General features: G+C 38.0%; 1 protein-coding gene across 1 annotated transcript in view; it reads left to right on the top strand.

Moving 5' to 3' along the window:
- The window catches only part of JMJD1C (jumonji domain containing 1C), a 267626-nt gene that overhangs the window by 49000 nt on the left and 193862 nt on the right, over positions 1-24764 (top strand). The window contains 1 exon segment of the mRNA XM_043596445.1: positions 24356-24520. Coding sequence (XP_043452380.1) covers positions 24356-24520 — 165 coding nt within the window.

Here is a 24764-nt window from a genome sequence, read left to right as displayed (position 1 = left end):
AAATAAACGTTAAAAAAAAAAAAAAAGGAAAGAAGGAACCTAAAAATCAGTGACCCAAGGGTTTACCTTAAGAGAGAAAAAGAAATGCAAATAAAACCCAAACTAAGAACAAGGCAGGAAATAAAAATAAGATTAGATCAATGAAATAGCATATAAATGTGAATAAAACTGCCCTTAGGTGATAATCTTCATCAGTCAGATTCTTTCTCCCCTCTCCTTTTTTTTTTATATAAATTTTCTTAATATCTGTGTATTTTTGAGAGAGAGCGAGTGAGTGCACAAGCTGAGGAGGGGCAGGAGTGGGGGGAGGTAGGCAGAGGATCTGAAGCTGGCTCTGCTATGACAGCCGTGAGTCTGATGGGCTCAGACCCACAAACCGTGAGATCATGACCTGAGCTGAAGTCAGACCCCCAACTGACTGGGCTATCCAGGTGCTCCTCCCTGCACCCCCCCTTCTTTCAAATCAGCAACAAATCCATTTGCTGAGACTGGAGGAATAGGCACTCTCTCACACATTGTCTATTGGAATACAAAATATTACAACCTTGTGTATTGGGAATTTGACAACATCTAGCTAAGTTAAATACTCATTTACTCTTTGATCTAGTAAATCTCCTAGGAATATATCTCAAACATAGATTGGCATAAATACAAAATGGCATGCACAAGGCTACATTCATTGTAGCACTGTCTAAATAGCAAAAGACTGAAAGGACACGGTATTCATCAGTAGGTTTCTGACTGAATAAAGTGTGGTTCATTTACCCAATAGAGTATTGTATGGGTGTAAAAGCAAATGGGGAGCATCTTCTATGCCATGATGGCCAATACATATTATGCAGCCAAAGGAATAAGATAAAGAAAAGTTCATAAAGAATGTTACTGTGTATCTAATTAAATATATTTGTGTGTGTGTACCTTTCTACTTTTATTTATGTTTTAAGAAGTTTTTAAAATTTTATTTTAAGTTTATTTATTTGGAGGGAGAGAGAGAACCCCAAGCAGGCTTCACACTGTCAGCACAGATCCCGATGCAGGGCTTGAACTCAAAAACCATGAGATCATGACCTGAGCCAAAACCAAGAGTTGTACACTTAACCGGCTGAGCCACCCAGCCACCCTGTCTACTTTTATTTTTTAAATTTAGGAATTAATAAAAAAAACTAACCCATTTTAGGGAACAAGGATAGAGGGAATACCTAAAGTTCTATGAATATACAGTACCTTGTTTTCTAGGTATGATTTTGAAACTATGTAAATGTACATAATTCTAAAACAAGTTTTAATCATTAAAAAACAAAACAAAACAAAAAAAAAAACTAGGGGTGCCTGGGTGGCTCAGTTGGTTGAGCATCCATCTCTTGATTTTAGCTCAGGTCGTGGTCTCATGGTTCAGGAGATAGAACCCTGCATTGGAATCTGTGGGGAGTGCAGACCCTGCCTGGGATTCTCTCTCTTCTCTCTCTCTGCCCCTTCCCCCGTTTGCTCGCTCTCTCTCAAAATAAATAAACTTAAAAAACTAAAAGTGAAAGCAAAATGAAACAAAGAAGCCTAAGTGGTATAATTATAGGAAGGAACTATTTTAAATGACTTTAAAACAAGTAATTTGATTATACATGCCTGGTGGATTATACCCTGAAGATATAAGAACAATATAAAAACCTTATATGGTTTTCATTAATCATAGTGTTGGTATTATTATTCCCAAACTGTTGTATGTATATTGTACAACAAGGCAAATGAATTTGTGTTGGTGGCATTGTATAACAAGAATTACAGTATGGGAGAAGAAAGAAATAGAAATATAAGAACAACACAATTTTAAAAAAATACTATAGAATTTTTTCAGTATCAAGTCATACTAACTCTTATCACTATATAAGGTCTAGATAGATAAAATGACAAACCCAGGAGTAATGAGTACTCCTTAGAATCCAGACTGTTGTCTCTGAGTAATGCTGATTCCCGTTGAAAAGTACAATGTTCCTTGGGTATGTGGTTGGTTTCAGGTTTGGGTCAGGAGATTGATAAGATGATCCTGGAATATTTTGTTATACCAGAAGCAAGAAAGCTGTTAAAGACTACTAAGTCCATGTCTAAAAGACTCAGAAACTAATTGAAGAGTCTCTCATTGGTCAAGATGGGAAAATTTGACACTAAAGAAATAACCAACTGCAGTTAATTTGAAGCATACTACATTTATTTAAATCCAAAAGTTTGTAATGATCCCTCCCCTAAAAAATGTGTTCTCATTGTTTACCATTCTGGGAGGTTAGGATACCAACTCATTTTTTTTCAAAAACTCTTAAAAAACAAGCATTTATTCTTCCTTTTCTAAACAAACTACCTTTTGGAAACCAAAGATTTGATGAGAATTTTCACTTAATAGGCACATTACAGATAGTAAATAATGAAGGAATGATAAAAGTAGAATGTCACTTTTTTGTAGCTCTCAATGAAATGTTGTATTTAGGCATTGTTCATCATTGGCTGTTATTATCACAGATACAAGGCAATATGTGTATGCCCCTTAATGAAAAACACAGTACCGTGTATGAGGTTGTCTTCTTTATCAATTCTGAATTTGATTAAGACTCTAACTTCGACAATTACAAAAAATAATGTGGACAGAGAAACATGTTTAAAAATGTCACAGGGGTATAGTCCACAAAATACAGATACTTGAAGACTACATGGGACAAGCGACTTCATTTCTTTAACAAAGAAGTTTCAGGAGGAAAAGAGGTAAATGAAACCTTATAGATAAAAAGAAATGTAAATTTCATGTCAATGAGTTGGAATATGTGGTACTACTATGATCTTAATTTGAACAAACGGAAAAGGAAAAAAAGGCCCATGCTGGGAAACTTGAATGCTGACTGATGGATTAATAATTTTTTTTTTTTAGTTGAAACAAGATTGACCATGAGATAAACATTGTTGAAGCTGGGTAATGGGCACATGGGAATCCATTATGTTATTGTCTCTACAAAAAAATTAGATTTTTCAAAATAGCTTTTCATATATAAGCATACCTCTCAGATATTGTGGGTTCAGTTCTAGATCACTACAATAAAGTAGATACTGCAATAAAATGAATCCAATGAAGTTTTTGGTTTCCCAGTGCATATAAAAGTTATGTTTACTTTATAGTCTAGTAAGTGTGTAATAGCATCATGTCTTAAAAAAAACAACAACAATGTGTTGCCTTAATTTTAAAACACTTTATTGCTAAAAAAATGCTTACCATCATGTGAGCTTTTAGGTAGTTATCTTTTTGCTGGTAGAGGGTCTTGCCTTGTTGATGGGTGGTGATTCCTGAAGGTTGGGTGACTGTGGCAATTTCTTAAGGTAATGAAATTTGCTGCATTTATTGACCCTTTCAGGAATGATTTCTCTAGCATGTGATATTGTTTGATAACAGTTTACTGATTGTAGAACTTCTTTCAGAATTGAAGTCCTCTCAAACCCTGCTGTTGTTTTCTTAACTAGGTTCATGAATACCCTAAATCCTTTGTTGTCATTTCAGTAATCTTCACAGCTTCTTCACCAGGAGTATATAACAACTCAAGAAACTACTTTGCTTATCCATAAAAAGCAACCCCTCATTCATTCAGTTTTATCAGGAGATTGCAGCAATTCAGTCCCATTTTCAGGTTTCCCTTGTAAGTTCTTTTTGTTTCTGCCACATCTGCAGTTAACTTCTTCAGGTGAAGTCTTGAGCCCCTCAAAGTCATCCATGAGGGTTGGAATCAACTTCTTCTAAACTCCTGTTAATGTTGATATTTTGACCTCTTTCCATAAATCACAGATGTATTTAATGGCATCTAGAATGGTGAATCCTTTCCAGAAGGTTTTCCGTTTACTTGTTTAGATTCATGAGAGCAATCATCATCTGTGGCAGCTATAGCCTTATGAAATGTATTTCTTAAATAGTAAGACTTGAAAGTCAAAACGACTCCTGGATTTTATGTTAACAAGTATGAAAACAACATTAATCTGGCGTTTCTCCATTAGAGCTCTTGGATGACCCGGTTCATTGTCAGTGGGCAGTAACATTTTGAAGGGAAATTTTTTTCTGAGCAGTAGGTCTCAACGAGTGGGCTTAAAATACAGTAAACCATGTTGTAAACAGATGTGCTATCATCCAGGCTGTTCCATTTATAGGGCACAGGCAAAGTAGATTTAGCATAATTTTTAAGGACCCTAAGACTTTCAGAATGGTAAATGAGCATTGGCTTCAATTTAGTCACTAGCTGCATTAGCCCCTAACACGAATCAGCCTGTTCTTGGAACCTTCTGTAGCTATGAAAGTCTTAGATGGCATCTTTACCAATAGAAGGCTGTTTTGCTTTCATTGAATATCTGTTGTTTAGTGTAGCCACCTTCCTTAATTATCTTAGCTAGATCATCTTTAAACTTGCCATATTCCTCTATATTAGTTCTTGCTGCTTCCTTTATCTTGTATTTTTTTGTTATGACTACTTAAACCTCACGAACCAACCTCTGCAAGCTTCAAACTTGTCTTCTGCAGTTTCCTCACTTCTCTCAGCCTTACTTAGAATTGAAGAGAGTTAGGGCCTTGCTCTGGATTAGGCTTTGGCTTAAGGGAATGTTGTAGCTGGTTTGATTTTCTGTTCAGACCACTAAAACTTTCTTCGTATCTGCAATTAAGGAAGTTTTGCTCTATTATTAATGTGTTCACTGGAGTGGCATTTTTATTAATTTCCTTCAGGAACTTTTCCTTCGCATTCACAACTTGGCTGACTGGCACAGGAGGTCTAGCTTTTGGCCTGTGTTGGTTTTCGGCTTTCTAGCTAAGCTTAATCACTTCAAACTTTTGATTTAAAGTGAGAGGTGAGGGGCGCTCAGTCAGTTAAGTGTCCGACTTCTGCCCAGGTCATGATCTCACAGTTTGTGAGTTCGAGCCCCGCGTCAGGCTCTGTGCTGACAGCTCAGAGCCTGGAGCTTGTTTCAGATTCTGTGTCTCCCTTTCTCTCTGACCTTTCCCCATTCATGCTTTGTCTCTCTCTGTCTCAAAAATAAATAAACGTTAAAAAATAAAAATAAAGTGAGAGGTGAGTGACGTCTTTTCACTTGAACAGTTAGAGGCCATTGCAGGATTATTATTTGGCCTAATTTGAGTATTATTGTGTCTCAGGGAATAAGGGGACCTGAAGAGAGGGAGAGAGATAGGGAAATGGCTGGTTGGTGGAGCACTCAGAACCTACAAGACATTTATTATGTTTGCTGTTTTATATGGTGTGAGTTTGTGGTGCCCCAAAACTGTTAATGCTAGTGACATCAAAGGTCACTTACCACAGATCGCCATAACAAATACAATATTAATGAAAAAGTTAGAAATATTGAGACAGTTACCAAAATGTGACAGAGATGTGAAGTGAGCAAATGCTGTTGGAAAAATGACATCAGTAGACTTGTTCTTGCTCAGGGTTGCCACAAACCTTCACTTTTGCTTTACAAAAAAAAAAAAAAAAAAAAAAAAAAAGGCAATATCTGTGAAGTACAATAAAGTGAAGTGTAATAAAATGAGGTATATGCCTATATGTATATAAAATTGGAGGCGTTAATCCAGCATACTAAATAATTGACGAATTGTTTATGAATTTATATTTGTAGATTTCACTCTATTGTGGTAAAGACCCATTGATTAAAAGGTGAGATCAGGGGCTTTTGGGTGGCTCAGTTGGTTAAGCTTCAACTTTGACTCAGGTCATGACCTCGTGGTTCCTGGGTTTGAGCTGACAGCTCAGAGCCTGGAGCCTGCTCTGTCTCCCTTTCTCTCCCCCTCCCCCACTCATGTTCTGTTTCTCAAAAATAAACATTAATAAAAATAAGTAAATGAAAGGTGAGATCAGTAAATAGTGGTGATTTTCATTTGAAGGACTTTGTGTTGTTTATTAAATTCATGAATTACAGTTGACCTAATAAGAATTAAGAGATCAGAGCAATTCCTGTTAATAAGGTTTGATAGAAGGAAACACTCATTCCATGAATTTGCTGAAAAAATGTGTACATTTAGATCCAGTTTTGTAAAGTCTTTCTTCAACTAAGAATAGAAATTTTATGAAATGGAGATATAGTATACATTCCAGCTGTCTCCTACCCCCTCCATAACCCCCCAATCCTAGGGTAAGTCCTGAGGTATATTAGAAGACATACTTAATACTTTGTGCTTCAGTGCCCCCTTGTGCCTATTATGAAAAGTCACCATTAATTTCTCATGGAAAAATTGATATACATTCTAAGAGCTCCCTGGAAATAGAACATTTGCAAGCTTAGAGATAGGGTTCCATATTCTAAACTTTCTGGGACCCAAGATTTATGTCCTGCTTCTCTGTTAATATATTCTCTTCCCACCAAAGCTGCTTCATTAACAATTATATGGCATTTAGGGAGTGAATAGTATATGTATATTTAATCTTAGTTTTCAGTGTTTTTATTTATTGTTCAGTGATTTTATATGTCTTTCCTCACCCTTACCTCTATTCCCACATTTTCCTTTTAAAAGCAAAAAGGAGGGAAAGCTGAAAGCGGATATGTCAGAGGACTCCCTAACTGGGGTTTTTCCTTCCTTTCTCTCAAGGAAAAAATCCTGGAATCAACCTGTGCCATGATAATGTGGTATAATTATAGAAATTTTTGCCCTACCAACATACTAGGAGGTGGCCTACATTTGAGATTGCTATTTCATTCTTCTATCTTTTACCCTAAAAAGCATATGAGACTTTATAGGGGCGTCTGGGTGGCTCAGTCAGTTAAGTGTCCACCTTCAGCTCAGGTCATGATCTTACAGTCGATGGGTTCGAGCTCCACATGGGGCTCTGTGCTGACAGCTCAGAATCTGCAGCCTGCTTTGGATTCTGTGTGTCCCTCCCTTTCTTTGCCCCTCCCTTGCTCATGCTGTCTCTCTCTCTCAAAAATAAATAAACATTAAAAATTAAAAAGAAAAGAAAGAAAGGAAGAGAGAAGGAAAAGAAAGGGAAATAAAGAAGAAAAAAAAGGTTTGGGGTGCCTGGGTGGCTCAGTCAGTTAAGTGTCCAACTTCAGCTCAGGTCATGATCTTATAGTTTGTGAGTTCAAGCTCTGCATCAGGCTCTGTGCTGACAGCTCGGAGCCTGGAGCCTGCTTCGGATTCTGTGTCTCCCTCTCTCTCAGCCTCTCCCCCGCTTACATTCTGTTCTCTCTCTTTCTCAAAAATAAATAAACATTAAAATTTTTTTTTTAATGCTCCTAGGAATTGGAATTATATTTACATTATGGGAGCTTATGCATTTGACCTCTTTTCTGTAGAAACAATATATCCTTAGCATAATCTCTAATCATGCCTCAAAAGATCAAAATCAGAATTTGAGATTTTTTCTAAATAAATTATGTTGGGGATTTATTAACAAGCATTTGTAATATTCAGGACTTTGCATTTAACTTGGATTTTTTTTTCCTCAGATTGTTTTTTGGTTGCTGTCCCACTCCTTTAAACTCTTTTCGTTGCATCCTCATGCCTTCAGATTTGTAAACTAGTCCCCAGGTATCCCTTTTTTCTTATATAGAAAAGCTCTATTTATTGATTTTACTCCCGTGCTTTAAAAGCATTCTCAGAATTTGAGATTCTGGAAGGCTCTTTCCTTCTTGTTTGGTCAGGCTGCTTCACTCCTTCACTTTTTCAAATGTCTAGAAATTACTGTTTTGTCTGTCAAGCCACCTTATGCTAAGAAAGAACTGAACTTGATGGTTTTCCTCCTCCTGAGCCATTCAGCAGTTCTTAGTTTGTTAGGTGGTGCTACTGAAAAAAGAGAAGTCTAAACTTAGGTGTTTTCATGTGTATATCATTATTTACATAATTGCCCAAAAGCTGTTAAGTTGCTTAATTTCTCTATGCCTTAGTATTCCCTTCTGTAAAACCTTGCCTGACACATTGTAAGTACTCCCAATGACAGTTTATGCTGCCATTACTGTTGTTATGGACTCAGTATTTCGTATTACAAAATTCTAACCCCCATTGTGATGGTATCTGGGATGGGTGTTTGGGAGATAATTAGGGTTAGGAGGGAGGGCCTCTCATGATTGAATTAGTGCCTTAATAAGAGACAGCAGAGAGCTTCTCTCTCTCCCCACTTCCAAGAAGAAAAGGTTATGTGAGCACAAACTGAGAAGACAACTTGTCTGCAACCTAAGGAGAAAGTCCTCTCCATGAACCCACCACGCTGGCACCTTGAATTCAGACAGCTTCTGAAACTCTGAGAAAATAAATTTCTCTTGTTTAAGCCAACCCAATATATAATGTTTTGTTATGACTGCCCAAGCCGAATAAGACAATCATCATCATCAATGATATTACATTAAATACTATATATAATTTATTCAAAAGATAGCAGTGTGTATATATATATGGATATATATACACATACATATCCATATATATGTGTATATATATGGGTATATATATATATACACATATATATATCCATATATATGTGTATATATATATATTGATTTTGTAATAAAATAGGAACTTTGGTGACAGGTCAGGAATATAATTCTTTTCATTAGATGTAAAGAAGGTAATTGAAACTTAAACATCTTTGAATAGTTTGTAATTCTTGATACATCTTATTGTTCACCAAGTAGTCTTGTAAAAAGTTATTAGGCAAGTGATTCATAGAAAGGAGTTCACATTATGGATATTGAAATCAAAATTTAGTCTCTCTTTTTAATTTTGCTGCTTATATCTTCATATGACCATCACTTCCCATTTTTGCCCTTACCCCCCCCCCCCCCCCCCCCCAAGAATCTAACTTACAGACTCAGTGTGGAAAATCTCAGGGCCATTTTAAGTGTGTGGTCTTCGACCTTTAAGCCGAAAAGGAATCACCTATTCAAACTTTATATTCAGTAATTTATCGTATGCTGTGTATATGCTTTGGGGACTATGCTGCTATGACTGTTAGGCCTCTTATGAGCTATTTCAGTGTTTTCATTGACTCCATCATTTATTAGTTGCTTGGCCTTGGGCAAGTAATTTCTATATTTTAGCTTCCACATTTTGAAAAGTTGTTAATAATACCTATTTACTGGGTATATGTAATGATCAAATAGCTTAATACATGTACCTGGCATATAGTAGGCACTACTCACATGTTAGCTGGGTTTTTTTCTTTTATTGTAGTCATTGGTATTATTTTTGTTACCATTATCAACAATACTAGTTATCTTATAGGTGGTTGTGTGATGATCAAATGATTATATGTGCCTGGCAAAAATTAAACACTGTTGAAATGTTAGATGTTTTTGTTGTTACTGGTATTGCCTTAATTACCATTATCAATAATAAGTTTGAATGCCCCTTGGGAGATGAAAGATTATCCCTGTGATCTCCAGACTTTACAACTTTTAGAACCTAGACTTATATGCCATCATATGTATTTTAATTTCACTTGTTATGATTATCATTCTAGTAATATATTGGTGTGAATACATACTGGATTCCTCTATAGAATTGTACTTATATTTTTATTTCACCATGACAAATTTAATACAACTACATAAAATGCAAGATTTAGTTATTAAAAGGTTAAATTACACCTGCTAGGATGACTATAATAAAAAATAAAAAAAAGAGAAAATAGCAAGTGTTGGCAAGGATGTGGAGAGATTGGAACTCTCATAGATTGCTGATGGGAGTGCAAAGTAGTGCAGCTACTGTGTAGAATAGTTTATTGGTTCTTCAGAAAGTTAAACATAGAATTTACCATATGATTCAACAATTCCACGTTTAGATATATACCCCCAAATAGTTGAAAAACAGGAAGTCAGGGAAATATGCCAGTTTTCACTGCTACATTATTCATAACGGCCAAAATGTAAAAACAACCCAAGTGTTTATCAGCAGATCAATGAATAAAATGTGGCATATACATGTAATAGAATATTATTCAGCCATAAAAAGGAATGAAGTTCTGATATATGTTATAACATGGATGAACCTTGAAAACATTCTGCTAAGTTAAATATTCCAGACACAAAGGGACAAACAGTGTATGTTTCCATTTATATGAAATATGCAGAATAGGCAAATTCATATATCTGAAAGTAAGATTAGAGGTTACCAAAGGACTGGGGAAGAGGGTAAGGGGATTTATTGCTTAACAGATAAAAAGTTTCTCTTTGTGATGATAAAGTTTTGGGTCTAGATTGTAGTAGGTTCTATGACATTTTGAGTGTAATATCACTGAATTGTATGGTTAAAAAATGCCTGAAATGGCAAGTTTTAAGTTATATATATTTCATCACAATAAAAATATTACTTAGTTGAACTTTAGTTTTGTTTGGATAAGCATTTCTAATTAATGATGTGAATGGCAAATAAATGTCCTTTGTTAACATGTTTGAAAGACCTTTCCTCCTCTGTACTTGGGAGTCAGAGAAAGGATGGGTGCTGCTTACCTATTTAAAGATACATAATTCTTTTTTGTTGTTATTATTTTTAAAAATGTTTTAAATTTACATCCAAGTTAGTTAGCATATAGTGCAACAATGATTTCAGGGGTAGAATCCTTAATGGCCCTTACCCATTTTGCCCGTCCCCCACCTCCCACAACTCCTCTAGTAACCCTCTGTTTGTTCTCCATATTTAAGAGTCTCTTATGTTCTGTCCCCCTCCGTTTTTATATTGTTGCTTCCCTTCCTTTGTGTTCATCTGTTCTGTGTCTTAAAGTGCTCATATGAGTGAAGTCATATATTTGTCTTTCTGTGACTAATTTCGCTTAGCATAATACCCTCTACTTCCATCCATGTAGTTGCAAATGATAAGATATCATTCTTTTTGATTGCCGAGTAATACTCCATTGTGTGTGTGTGTGTGTGTGTGTGTGTGTATACACATAAATATACATAATTCTTATTGCCCTAAGGTCTCTAGAGAGAATTATGGGGAGCTATGGTTTCCAGAGAGTGTGTAGCTACCTTCCTTATATTTAATGGAAACAGCCAGTAGAACAAAAATCCAGCTTTTTATATCTAGTCCCTAACCTCCTTCCCTTGCCCCACATAAAGTAGAATGAGACCTAGGTCAAGGTAAATGCTTCTTAAGCCTCCAAAGGATGTCTGTCCTTTATTCTATTTGCTTCTTTTCATCTTTTGAGGCTTTTTCTAGATTGCTGCTGCAAGGTTTGCAGCCTTGTGCCTATTAAAGGTTTTTCTCTTCACAGACATGGATGGGATTGGGATCTTCCACTCTAGTGTTTGGATCTTTGATGTTTACTATTTAGGACTATTCAGAGATGTTTGTGCTTGCTTCTGAAGTTTTGGCTATGCAGCTGATAAGTAAGTAAGTGACCTCTGGATAAATGAAGAATATGGTCCGTGCATTCCTGAAACCAGATAACTGTGAAATATATGCCAATTTATAGTACCTACGCTGTGTAGGCCCCTTCTGTATTTTGGGGCTCTCCATGTACTCATAAAGTCAAATGGTGTTGATTTTTATAACTAAAGGAGACTCTAACACCTTCTGAAAATGTTAAGAAAATATAATTTTTTTAATCTTTCATAGAATTATATTTTTTTTTATGAAATTTATTGACAAATTGGTTTCCATACAACACCCCGTGCTCATCCCAAAAGGTGCCCTCCTCAATACCCATCACCCACCCTCTCCTCCCTCCCACCCCCCATCAACCCTCAGTTTGTTCTCAGTTTTTAACAGTCTCTTATGCTTTGGCTCTCTCGCACTCTAACCTTTTTTTTTTTTTCCTTCCCCTTCCCCATGGGCTCCTGTTAAGTTTCTCAGGATCCACATAAGAGTGAAACCATATGGTATCTGTCTTTCTCTGTATGGCTTATTTCACTTAGCATCACACTCTCCAGTTCCATCCACGTTGCTACAAAAGGCCATATTTCATTTTTTCTCATTGCCACGTAGAATTCCATTGTGTATATAAACCACAATTTCTTTATCCATTCATCAGTTGATGGACATTTAGGCTCTTTCCATAATTTGGCTATTGTTGAGAGTGCTGCTATGAACATTGGGGTACAAGTGGCCCTATGCATCAGTACTCCTGTATCCCTTGGATAAATTCCTAGCAGTGCTATTGTTGGGTCATAGGGTAGGTCTATTTTTAATTTTCTGAGGAACCTCCACACTGCTTTCCAGAGCGGCTGCACCAATTTGCATTCCCACCAACAGTGCAAGAGGGTTCCCGTTTCTCCATATCCTCTCCAGCATCTATAGTCTCCTGATTTGTTCATTTTGGCCACTCTGACTGGCGTGAGGTGATACCTGAGTGTGGTTTTGATTTGTATTTCCCTGATAAGGAGCGACGCTGAACATCTTTTCATGTGCCTGTTGGCCATCCGGATGTCTTCTTTAGAGAAGTGTCTATTCATGTTTTCTGCCCATTTCTTCACTGGGTTATTTGTTTTTCGGGTGTGGAGTTTGGTGAGCTCTTTATAGATTTTGGATACTAGCCCTTTGTCCGATATGTCATTTGCGAATATCTTTTCCCATTGCGTTGGTTGCCTTTTAGTTTTGTTGGTTGTTTCCTTTGCTGTGCAGAAGCTTTTTATCTTCATAAGGTCCCAGTAATTCACTTTTGCTTTTAATTCCCTTGCCTTTGGGGATGTGTCGAGTAAGAGATTGCTACGGCTGAGGTCAGAGAGGTCTTTTCCTGCTTTCTCCTCTAAGGTTTTGATGGTTTCCTGTCTCACATTTAGGTCCTTTATCCATTTTGAGTTTATTTTTGTGAATGGTGTGAGAAAGTGGTCTAGTTTCAACCTTCTGCATGTTGCTGTCCAGATCTCCCAGCACCATTTGTTAAAGAGGCTGTCTTTTTTCCTTTGGATGTTCTTTTCTGCTTTGTCAAAGATGAGTTGGCCATACGTTTGTGGGTCTAGTTCTGGAGTTTCTATTCTATTCCATTGGTCTATGTGTCTGTTTTGGTGCCAATACCATGCTGTCTTGATGATGACAGCTTTGTAGTAGAGGCTAAAGTCTGGGGTTGTGATGCCTCCTGCTTTGGGCTTCTTCTTCAAAATTCCTTTGGCTATTCGGGGCCTTTTGTGGTTCCATATGAATTTTAGGATTGCTTGTTCTAGTTTCGAGAAGAATGCTGGTGCAATTTTGATTAGGATTGCATTGAATGTGTAGATAGCTTTGGGTAGTATTGACATTTTGACAATATTTATTTTTCCAATCCATGAGCAGGGAATGTCTTTCCATTTCTTTATATCTTCTTCAATTTCCTTCATAAGCTTTCTATAGTTTTCAGCATACAGATCCTTTACATCTTTGGTTAGATTTATTCCTAGGTATTTTATGCTTCTTGGTGCAATTGTGAATGGGATCAGTTTCTTTATTTGTCTTTCTGTTGCTTCATTGTTAGTGTATAAGAATGCAACTGATTTCTGTACATTGATTTTGTATCCTGCAACTTTGCTGAATTCCTGTATCAGTTCTAGCAGACTTTTGGTGGAGTCTATCGGATTTTCCATGTATAATATCATGTCATCTGCAAAAAGCGAAAGCTTGACTTCATCTTTGCCAATTTTGATGCCTTTGATTTCCTTTTGTTGTCTGATTGCTGATGCTAGAACTTCCAGCACTATGTTGAACAGCAGCGGTGAGAGTGGGCATCCCTGTCGTGTTCCTGATCTCAGGGAAAAAGCTTTCCGTTTTTCCCCGTTGAGGATGATGTTAGCTGTGGGCTTTTCATAAATGGCTTTTATGATCTTTAAGTATGTTCCTTCTATCACGACTTTCTCAAGGGTTTTTATTAAGAAAGGGTGCTGGATTTTGTCAAAGGCCTTTTCTGCATCGTTTGACAGGATCATATGGTTCTTATCTTTTTTTTGTTGATGTGATGTATCACGTTGATTGATTTGCGAATGTTGAACCAGCCCTGCATCCCAGGAATGAATCCCACTTGATCATGGTGAATAATTCTTTTTATATGCCGTTGAATTCGATTTGCTAGTATCTTATTGAGAATTTTTGCATCCATATTCATCAGGGATATTGGCCTGTAGTTCTCTTTTTTTACTGGGTCTCTGTCTGGTTTAGGAATCAAAGTAATACTGGCTTCATAGAATGAGTCTGGAAGTTTTCCTTCCCTTTCTATTTCTTGGAATAGCTTGAGAAGGATAGGTATTATCTCTGCTTTAAACGTCTGGTAGAACTCCCCTGGGAAGCCATCTGGTCCTGGACTCTTATTTGTTGGGAGATTTTTGATAACCGATTCAATTTCTTCGCTGGTTATGGGTCTGTTCAAGCTTTCTATTTCCTCCTGATTGAGTTTTGGAAGTGTGTGGGTGTTCAGGAATTTGTCCATTTCTTCCAGGTTGTCCAATTTGTTGGCATATAATTTTTCATAGTATTCCCTGATAATTGTTTGTATCTCTGAGGGATTGGTTGTAATAATTCCATTTTCATTCATGATTTTATCTATTTGGGTCATCTCCCTTTTCTTTTTGAGAAGCCTGGCTAGAGGTTTGTCAATTTTGTTTATTTTTTCAAAAAACCAACTCTTGGTTTTGTTGATCTGCTCTACAGTTTTTTTAGATTCTATATTGTTTATTTCTGCTCTGATCTTTATTATTTCTCTTCTTCTGCTGGGTTTAGGCTGCCTTTGCTGTTCTGCTTCTAGTTCCTTTAGGTGTGCTGTTAGAGTTTGTATTTGGGATTTCTCTTGTTTCTTGAGATAGGCCTGGATTGCAATGTATTTTCCTCTCAGGACTGCCTTTGCTGCGTCCCAAAGCGTTTGGATTGTTGTATTTTCATTTTCATTTGTTTCCATATATTTTTTAATTTCTTCTCTAATTGCCTGGTTGACCCACTCATTCGTTAGTAGGGTGTTCTTTAACCTCCATGCTTTGGAGGTTTTCCAGACTTTTTCCTGTGGTTGATTTCAAGCTTCATAGCCTTGTGGTCTGAAAGTATGCATGGTATAATTTCAATTCTTGTAAACTTATGAAGGGCTGTTTTGTGACCCAGTATATGATCTATCTTGGAGAATGTTCCATGTGCACTCGAGAAGAAAGTATATTCTGTTGCTTTGGGATGCAGAGTTCTAAATATATCTGTCAAGTCCATCTCATCCAATGTCTCATTCAGGGCCCTTGTTTCTTTATTGACCGTGTGTCTATATGATCTATCCATTTCTGTAAGTGGGGTGTTAAAGTCCCCTGCAATTACCACATTCTTATCAATAAGGTTGCTTGTGTTTATGAGTAATTGTTTTATATATTTGGGGGCTCCGGTATTCGGTGCATAGACATTTATAATTGTTAGCTCTTCCTGATGGATAGATAGACCCTGTAACTATTATATAATGTCCTTCTTCATCTCTTGTTACAGCCTTTAATTTAAAGTCTAGTTTGTCTGATATAAGTATGGCTACTCCAGCTTTCTTTTGGCTTCCAGTCGCATGATAAATAGTTCTCCATCCCCTCACTCTCAATCTAAAGGTGTCCTCAGGTCTAAAATGAGTCTCTTGTAGACAGCAAATAGATGGGTCTTGTTTTTTTATCCATTCTGATACCCTATGTCTTTTGGTTGGCGCATTTAATCCATTTACATTCAGTGTTATAGAAAGATACGGGTTTAGAATCATTGTGATGTCTGTATGGTTAATGCCTGTAGTGATGTCTCTGGGACTTTGTCTCACAGGGTCCCCCTTAGGATCTCTTGTAGGGCTGGCTTAGTGGCGACAAATTCCTTCAGTTTTTGTTTGTTTGGGAAGACCTTTATCTCTCCTTCTATTCTAAATGACAGCCTTGCTGGATAAAGGATTCTTGGCTGCATATTTTTTCTGTCTAGCACCCTGAAAATCTCGTGCCAATTCTTTCTGACCTGCCAAGTTTCAAAAGAGAGATCAGTCACGAGTCTTATAGGTCTCCCTTTATATGTGAGGGCATGTTTACCCCTTGCTGCTTTCAGAATTTTCTCTTTATCCTTGTATTCTGGCAGTTTCACTATGATATGTCGTGCAGAAGATCGATTCAAGTTACGTCTGAAGGGAGTTCTCTGTGCCTCTTGGATTTCAATGCCTTTTTCCTTCCCCAGTTCAGGGAAGTTCTCAGCTATTATTTCTTCAAGTACCCCTTCAGCACCTTTCCCTCTCTCTTCCTCCTCTGGGATACCAATTATGCGTATATTATTTCTTTTTAGTGTATCACTTAGTTCTCTAATTTTCCCCTCATACTCCTGGACTTTTTTATCTCTCTTTTTCTCAGCTTCCTCTTTTTCCATAACTTTATCTTCTAGTTCACCTATTCTCTCCTCTGCCTCTTCAATCCGAGCCATGGTGGTTTCCATTTTGTTTTGCATTTCATTTAAAGCGTTTTTCAGCTCCTCATGACTGTTCCTTAGTTCCTTGATCTCTGTAGCAAGAGATTCTCTGCTGTCCTCTATACTGTTTTCAAGCCCAGCGATTAATTTTATGACTATTATTCTAAATTCACTTTCTGTTATATTATTTAAATGCTTTTTGATCAGCTCATTAGCTGTTGTTATTTCCTGGAGATTCTTCTGAGGGGAAATCTTCCGCTTGGTCATTTTGGATAGTCCCTGGCGTGGTGATGACCTGCAGGGCACTTCCCCTGTGCTGTGGTGTATAACTGGAGTTGGTGGGCGGGGCCGCAGTCAGACCTGATGTCTGCCCCCAGCCCACCGCTGGGGCCACAGTCAGACTGGTGTGTGCCTTCTCTTCCCCTCTCCTAGGGGCAGGATTCATTGTGGGGTGGCGTGGCCCGTCTGGGCTACTTGCACACTGCCAGGCTTGTGATGCTGGGGATCTGGCGTATTAGCCGGGGTGGGTAGGCAAGGTGCTCGAGGGCAGGAGGGGCAGGCTTAGCTCGCTTCTCCTTAGGTGATCCACTTCAGGAGGGGCCCTGTGGCAGCGGGAGGGAGTCAGATCTGCTGCCGGAGGTTTGGCTCCGCAGAACCACAGAGTTGGGTGTTTGCGCATAGCGAGCAAGTTCCCTGGCTGGAACTGGTTCCTTTTAGGATTTTGGCTGGGGGATGGGCGGGGGAGTTGGCGCTGGCGAGCGCCTTTGTTCCCCGCCAAACTTAGCTCTGTCGTCCGGGGGCTCAGCAGCTCTCCCTCCCTTTGTCCTCCAGCCTTCCCACTTTCCGATGAGAGCTGCTAACTTATGTCCTCCCAGACGCTAAGTCGCTTGCTGTCGGAACACAGTCCGCCCGGCCCCTCCGCTTTTGCAAGCCAGACTCGGGGGCTCTGCTTGGCCGGCGAGCCGCCCCTCCGCCCCGGCTCCCTCCCACCAGTCCGTGGAGCGCGCATTACCTCGCCGCCCTTCCTACCCTCTTCCGTGGGCCTCTCGTCTGCGCTTGGCTCCCGCGACTCCGTTCTGCTAATCCTCTGGTGGTTTTCTGGGTTATTTAGGCAGGTGTAGGTGGAATCTAAGTGATCAGCAGGACACGCGGTGAGCCCAGCGTCCTCCTAAGCTGCCATCTTGACTCAAATTCCTCAAGAAAATATAATTTTAAATCTTAATCTTAGGGCAGAATCATTAATTCAGAAGCCACTTCTATTGTTTCAAATTGTTTATACCTTGGATTATACCAGAATGTTTCCCAGGTTTAATTTCAAACTTTTAGTTCATTATTTTTTAAGATCAACCAATTAAAAAAAAAAGAGCAACTAGTTTCTTTAGAATAATTCTTAGAATTGTTGATTATTGCTCAATGCACCACTTCTGCTTAAGCTTGGGGTAGTTCATATGGGTGCCTTTTATCTTTTTTTTCTTTTTTAAGTTCATTTATTTATTTTGAGAGAGAGCCGGGGAGAGGGGCAGAGGGAGAGAGGGAGAGAGAGAATCTCAGGCAGGCTGTGCACTGTCAGCACACAGCCTGATGTGGGGCTCGAACTCATGAACCATGAGATCATGACCTGAGTTGAAACCAAGAGTTTAGGGGAGCCTGGGTGGCTCAGTCAGTTGAGCATCCGACTTCAGCTCAGGTCATGATCTCACAGTTCGTGAGTTCAAGCCCCGCATCGGGCTTTGTGCTGACAGCTCAGAGCCTGGAGCCTGCTTCGGATTCTGTGTCTCCCTCTCTCTCTGCCCCTAACCCACTCACATTCTGTCTCTGTCTCTCTCAAAAATAAATAAACATTAAAAAAAAATCCAAGATTTTGATGCTCAACCAACTGAGCCACCCAGGCACCCTTTGGTGCCTATTAATTTTGACCGTTTTAATTTAACAAATGATTTTAATTTTATTTAGTTTTCAGAATCTTTTCCAAACCCTGTAAAACTTGAGTATGATTCTAAGCCATTCATAATAGCATTACTTAAAGTGTGTCAATTTATCATATTTTCTCTTTTTGATTACTTTTATATAAAATATCCACTTGCAGTTTGTCTTTTATAATAAATATGCTTTATTTTTTAGAGCAGGAGTTAATTTAATCTGTCATATTATTTTTTTAATTTGGTTATCTGATTTTTAACATGTATGAACTTTAGGCCATGGTTAAATGTTTCTGGTTTTGTGAAAGCATAGGACAGTGTTTATGTTCTCAGTGAAAAAGTTTTGGAGTTTACTGTACTATATTCTAAACCCCATAAATTTTGTATCGTATTTTAAATTTTTGAGTATTTGGGCAGCAATGACCAGATTTTGGACATCTCCCCCCACCCCCCCAACATTTGTTATCCACCAAATTCTTTATATAGATTTGTAGATAGGTGAATTTTCTGGAAAAACTAGTCCATTTTTTCTTATATTGCTATTTTATAGAGCAATATTCTGTTAGGTATCTCATAATGAAGATTTTATGGACAAATAAATTGGGGGAAATTTCATGGTGTAAAACTCTTATCAATAATGCACAGGGAACATTGGCATCATTAAAAGCCTTGAGACGACCGACCCCTGATAAAGTGAGACATTTGTGACTTATTAGTTCGTGATTGTTCATAGCTTGTTTGGTTTCCCTAATGTTTATTTATATACAAACAAATGACATTTCTATATTGGGGTGCCTGAGTGGCTCAGTTGGTTAAGCATCCAACTCTTGATCTGGCTCAGTTGGTAAGATTGAGCCCTGCATTGGGTTCTGTACTAACAGTGCGGAGCCTGCGATTCTCTTCCTCTCTCTCTGCCCCTCTCACACTTGTGCGCACACACACACACACACACACACACTCTCTCTCTCTCAAAATAAATAAACTTTAAAAAGAAAAAAATGAAATGACATTTCTATAATGTAGACTATAATTTGAGGAATGCTAATACATAGTTCAGTGCTTTTAATTTTAACACAAAAGATTCTTTAGAGTCTAGACGTTTTAGCACATGGTTGGTTGTTGCTTTTGGCAGAACCAATCCTAGGAACTCTTCACAGTTCTCACATGACATCATGTAGGTCACGCTTATTTTTAGGTGCATAAGAAGGTGTGGCTCATCATGTACCACGTTGGTATGATAATATTGATACCAAGGTAAAAATAACTAAATTTGCTTTTATCATTTGATTTAACAGTGACAATAGTGTAATTTTAAATTTCTTTATAAATATAAGTGAAAAGAGCATATTGTGAGAGGATACAAGCTTTCTTAGTCATTGGTCATTGTTTTACTTATAGTTCTAGAAAAATAAGGGATTCTCCTAGGAGCTTTCAAAAATTTTGTGATAATTATTGATAAATTTTAATTCCCAAAATGTTCCATCATACCAATCTGAATATTTTTTCAAATTGGTACATTAGTAGAGTTTTATATAGCAAATATCTTTACTATTCCTGCTTTATTTCCCAAATTAAGTGTGTAATTTTGCAGAAAGATTTTGGCTTATTTGGAGGCCCTAAAATAAAGTGGCAGAGCTGAAAGTACAATTTAGACAAAAATAATAACTCTGAGCTTTAATATGCTATTATTTTGATATATGTAAGTTGAATATAGGTCTCCAGACCAAGGGGCCATAATCTGTTTGCCACGTTCAAGCAATCAACCCATGCAGGAGAAAAGAGACATTCTTCATTTAGATGATACTTGTGTTTGAAAAGTTTAAAGGTTACGTTATTTTTAATGGGCCATATAGCAGAAACTGCATCGCATGACTACTGCTTATACTTTTTTCATCTTGCTAGTGATCCCTTTGACAGTCTGACTGCTTTTCTTCTGTTGCCTGTTACTGTGCACATATAAAACTGAGAATTTGTGTGTGTTGAGATCTGTTGTAGAAGACATGTATTAAAAGAGATATGTGACAGTGTTTTAATTATCTAGTGACCAGTTCTTAGAAATCACTGTTTTATATCTTGGGCTAAAAACTGCATTTACCACATATTTATTATGAAGTAATTATTTTTAATGACTATTTTGCTTAGCCTCTTTCTCACATCCTATTCACTCATGGTAATTACCACAATGTCCACAGCTGTTAACTCTTGATGTATGTCTCTCATTTCTGAATTCTTCGTGTTCACAATGATAGGCTCTAATATGCAATCAGAAGTGTGTACTGAGTGAAATTTTCCTTTTCTTTTTCTTCATAATTATGGATGCAGCGATTAATTAGTAAATGAAGCAACTGTATTCATATTGCATGTAGGAACTTTCCTTCCTTCCTCCCCCGCCCCCCTTTTTGCAAATTAGCCATTTAATTGTACTCATGATATGTTTTACATGGTGCTGGGTAGTCAGAAACATTTACTGAGCACTTTAGTTTGTTAGGCACCATGCTAGGTACTAGAGATGCAAAAAAAAAGGCGAACTAATCCTTGCCCTCAGGGATCTTGTAGTTTTAGTTATTAAGACAGGAAAATAAGCAGACAGAAGGACCCAATAGAGGTGAATGAGGAGGGAGTCAATATAAAGTAACATATAAGTAGAGGTGCCTGGGTGGCTCAGTCAGCTAAGCCCCTGACTCTTGATTTCGACACAGGTCAGATCTCACAGTTTGTGAGTTCCAGCCCTGCGTTGAACTCTGCGTTCACTATGTGAAGCCTGCTTCGGATCCTATGTCCCCGTCTTTCTGGCCCTCTCCCGCTCACGCACACTCTCACTCTCTCTCCCTCTCTCTCAAAAGTACACATTAAAAACATATAACATATAATTAAACAACCAAGTATGTACAGTGTTTATATAGGTTAGGTTTGCAGGTTGATGGAAAGAAACTGTCTCCCCAAACCTCACCCTACATACATACCAATACATCATGAGTCTAGATTACTTATTTGGTTAGCCAAAATACAAAATCGTATCTGCATTGGTTCAGAAAATCCAATATGGGCACTGATCATCCCTGCATGTTCTTGTGAGATATACCAAGAATGGAAAAACCTGACCACTCTTTACCAGGGCCATTTCTTAGAGTTGTGAGCAGCAATGAAGGGTGAGGTAATAACTTCAACAGCAGGCTTGCTTCTACTTATTATAAAAGCTGGGGTGGGGGAGTGCCTGGGTGGCTCAATCAGTCAAACCTCAGACTCTTGATCTCAGCTCAGAACTTGATCCCAGGGTTGTGAGTCCAAGCCATGCATTGGGCACTGCATTGGGCTCCATGCTGGGTGTGAAGCCTACTTAAAAAAACTTTTCTTCCTTAGGGATGCCTGGGTGGCTCAGTTGGTTAAGCTTCTGACTCTTCATTCCAGCTCATGATCTCAAGGTTTGTAAGTTCGAGCCCCATGTTGGGCCCTGCACTGACAGCACAGAGCCTGCTTGAGATTCCCTCCCTCCCTCCCTCCCCCCTTCCTCCCTCCCTCTCTCTCTCCCTCTCTCTCCCCCCTCCCTCCTTCTCCCCCTCTCCCTCCCTGTCCCCCTCTCCCTCCCTCCCCCTCACTCCCTCTCCCTCTCTCTCTGCCCTCCCCCTTCACATATGCATGCAACACTCTCCTCTCTCAAAATGAAAATTAAAATATAAAAGGGGGAACTCCCCCTTCCCCACACACATACACACACTCACACGATCAGCATTCCTCTCCTATGGCACAACTCTCTGTGTGCACAGGTGTTCATCCTTTGGTGCTTGGCAACCTTTCCATGGGTCTTGGGAGGCATGAGGAGCCAGCACAAGCAGCACACTGGTATTTTGCTTTAAGTAATAAGTAGGTTTTGCTTTAAGTAATAAAGTCCTAGGGGTCTCATGTATTTTGCCAGAATCCATGTAACAATAATAGGCTAGCTTATTAGTGTCTGTCTATCTATGTATGTATTGACATTCAAACGCTTCACTGTCCTGATAATATGAAGGTAAGTTTGCTACACAGCAGAGGAAAAGAATTTCATTTCCTTTTGTCCCCAGGGTCCTAGCAGATTCCCAAAAGTCTGTGATACTGTCCATGCAAGATAAACTATGAGTTTAGAAAGTTCACTCCATGCTGAAAATTTTAATTTTATATCAAAGACTTTGCATCTGGAAGAATTTACATTGAATTTATGCCCTTTAGATATGGAAATGTTTAAAACCATGGCTCTTTAGGTTTTTGATGGAAATATTTTGTCAACAAGACCATATTATTGCCCATGTGGGAAAGCAAAGATACTACTCAGGTTTCCCTGAGCATTGTTTCTGCTTCAGTTTTCTGTAGTTTTTGGCAATGTTTTTTTAATGTTTATTTATTTGAGAGAGAGAGAACAAGAGGGGGAGGGGCAGAGAGAGAGAGAATCCCAAGCAGGCTCTGCATTGTCAGTATGGAGCACAGTGCAGGTCTCAATCCCATAACCTTGAGATCTCAACCTGAGCCAGTATCAAGAGTCAGATGCTTAACTGATTGAGCCACTCAGGCGCCCCAATTTTCTGTAGTTTCCAAGAACTCATTTATACCACAATTCAGTAATTAATTACAAGACTCTTGCAAGATTTCAGGTAATAGAGATATTGGTATATAGTTTAAAACTTCTGCATAGCACCAGGTGGACCTCAGCTCAACCCCTTAGGATGTGTTTTTAGAAGAAGCCACCAGTTTTGTTGGCTTCTTTCTTGTTGGGCTCCTGCTCTGACTTGGCATAGATAACTAGGAATAGATGTTAATTCCTTGAACAGTATTCCTTTTTCCCAGTTCTAACAGGTAAGCATGTCTAACTAGCTTCCTAATGAGCAGCAACACAAAGACCTCAAAATCAAACATACACCAGTTTGTGTCCATGTTTAAAAGTCAATGATTGCAAGAGTCAGGAGATATTTAATATTATTAAGTACTTCACATGTATGCAGCGCTGTTCTGGGCACTGTAACAGCTGAACCCTCAGTGAGTTTGCACCCATAATATAATAATAATCTCATTTTATTTGAATATAGGGCAGAATTTGATTATACACTAATATAAACTATATGAAAAATAAGTGCTTGTAGGAGTTCAAAAGTAAGTTTGAGTCAAAGTGGGGGTTATAAACATTCCGGAAGAACTTGGGTGAGGTCTGAAGAACAAACAGGATTTAAACGAGGAGGAAGTGAAACACTTCACATATAAGGGAGCAGAAGATGGGTGGAAGAAGGGTAAGACCAAGAATGCCTCCAACAAAACTCATAATGTGGTAGAGAAGACAGCTCTATGAAGAGATCTTCTTAGGTAGTGAATGGAAAAAGGATGAAAATGGGAGAAGAAAGAGTTGAATGAATGAGTGTAAAGAGTCTGCTTTGGTTTTCCAAATACAAACATTCATGTTTCTATTTTAGAGGAAAACCTTTCAGGCTTTCACCATTCAGTATGCTGTTAGTTGTAGGTTTTTCAATATTACCATCATTGTGTTGGAGTAGTTTTTTTCTGTTCCTAGTTGGAGTATTTTTATTATGCAAGAGTATTAAGCTTGTCAAATGCTTTTTCTGTGTCAAGCAAGATGATCATGTAGTATTTTTCCTTCATTCTGATAATGTATAGTACACTGATAGATTGTCGTATGTTGAGCCATCCTTGCCCTGCTGCTTGTCTTTTTAAGTAATGTTTTATTGGAACAAAGCCAAAGTCATTTGTTTACATATTATTTATGGCTTCTTTTGTACTTATAAAATCAGAGGTAAGTAGGTGTGACAGAGACCAACCATATGATTTGCAAAGCCTAAAATATTTATTATTTCCCAACCTCTGCTTCTAGAATCGTCAGTATCCACAGTCTTTTCATATGTCTTTAGTAGATGCCAGTCTGGACTGATTAATATTGTGTAATTTGCTTTTCTTAATAAACTTCTTGATATACAATAAGTAGGGAGTTCTAATGAGGTTAATGAAAATTCGTTAAATAATGATTTTAAGAGAAATGTTAATTCAAATAATGAATGTGTTGATGTCTTTCTTAATTCAACTTCATGGCTTATATTTTAAAATATCATACTCTGTATCCACAAACTTAGGGAGTTTTATGTTTTTTTTTCTATAGGTGTATGTGGAATTTGATGATCTTGAATGGGATAAACGAGAGTGGGTTAAAGTTTATGAAGATTTTTCAACTTTCTTGGTGGAATACCACTTAATCTGGGCCAGAAGGATCGACCCTAGCCAGACTCAGGGATCAAAGAGCAAACAAATTCAGTGGCCTGCATTGGTAAGATCTATTCCTGTTTCATTAAGCATTTTCAGTTGTTTGTTTTAAAAGAACAATTACTGAATATAATTTCAGATTTATCTTGGTGATTATAGATTATTGCTGAAGAAGCTCTGTAGTATCTGGCAGAAATATCCAAATACAGCTTTTATTTTGTTAAACAATTGTATATGTCTTTTTTGTTAGTACTCTTTTAGCATATTTAGTCTACCAATAGTTTGTTCCATCCAATTAGGAGAAATCT

Source organism: Prionailurus bengalensis, chromosome D2 (genome assembly GCF_016509475.1).
Source record: "Prionailurus bengalensis isolate Pbe53 chromosome D2, Fcat_Pben_1.1_paternal_pri, whole genome shotgun sequence".
Lineage (NCBI taxonomy): Eukaryota > Metazoa > Chordata > Mammalia > Carnivora > Felidae > Prionailurus > Prionailurus bengalensis.
Note: the sequence above shows the minus strand (reverse complement) of the source record. Positions and strands in the feature narration are given on the sequence as shown.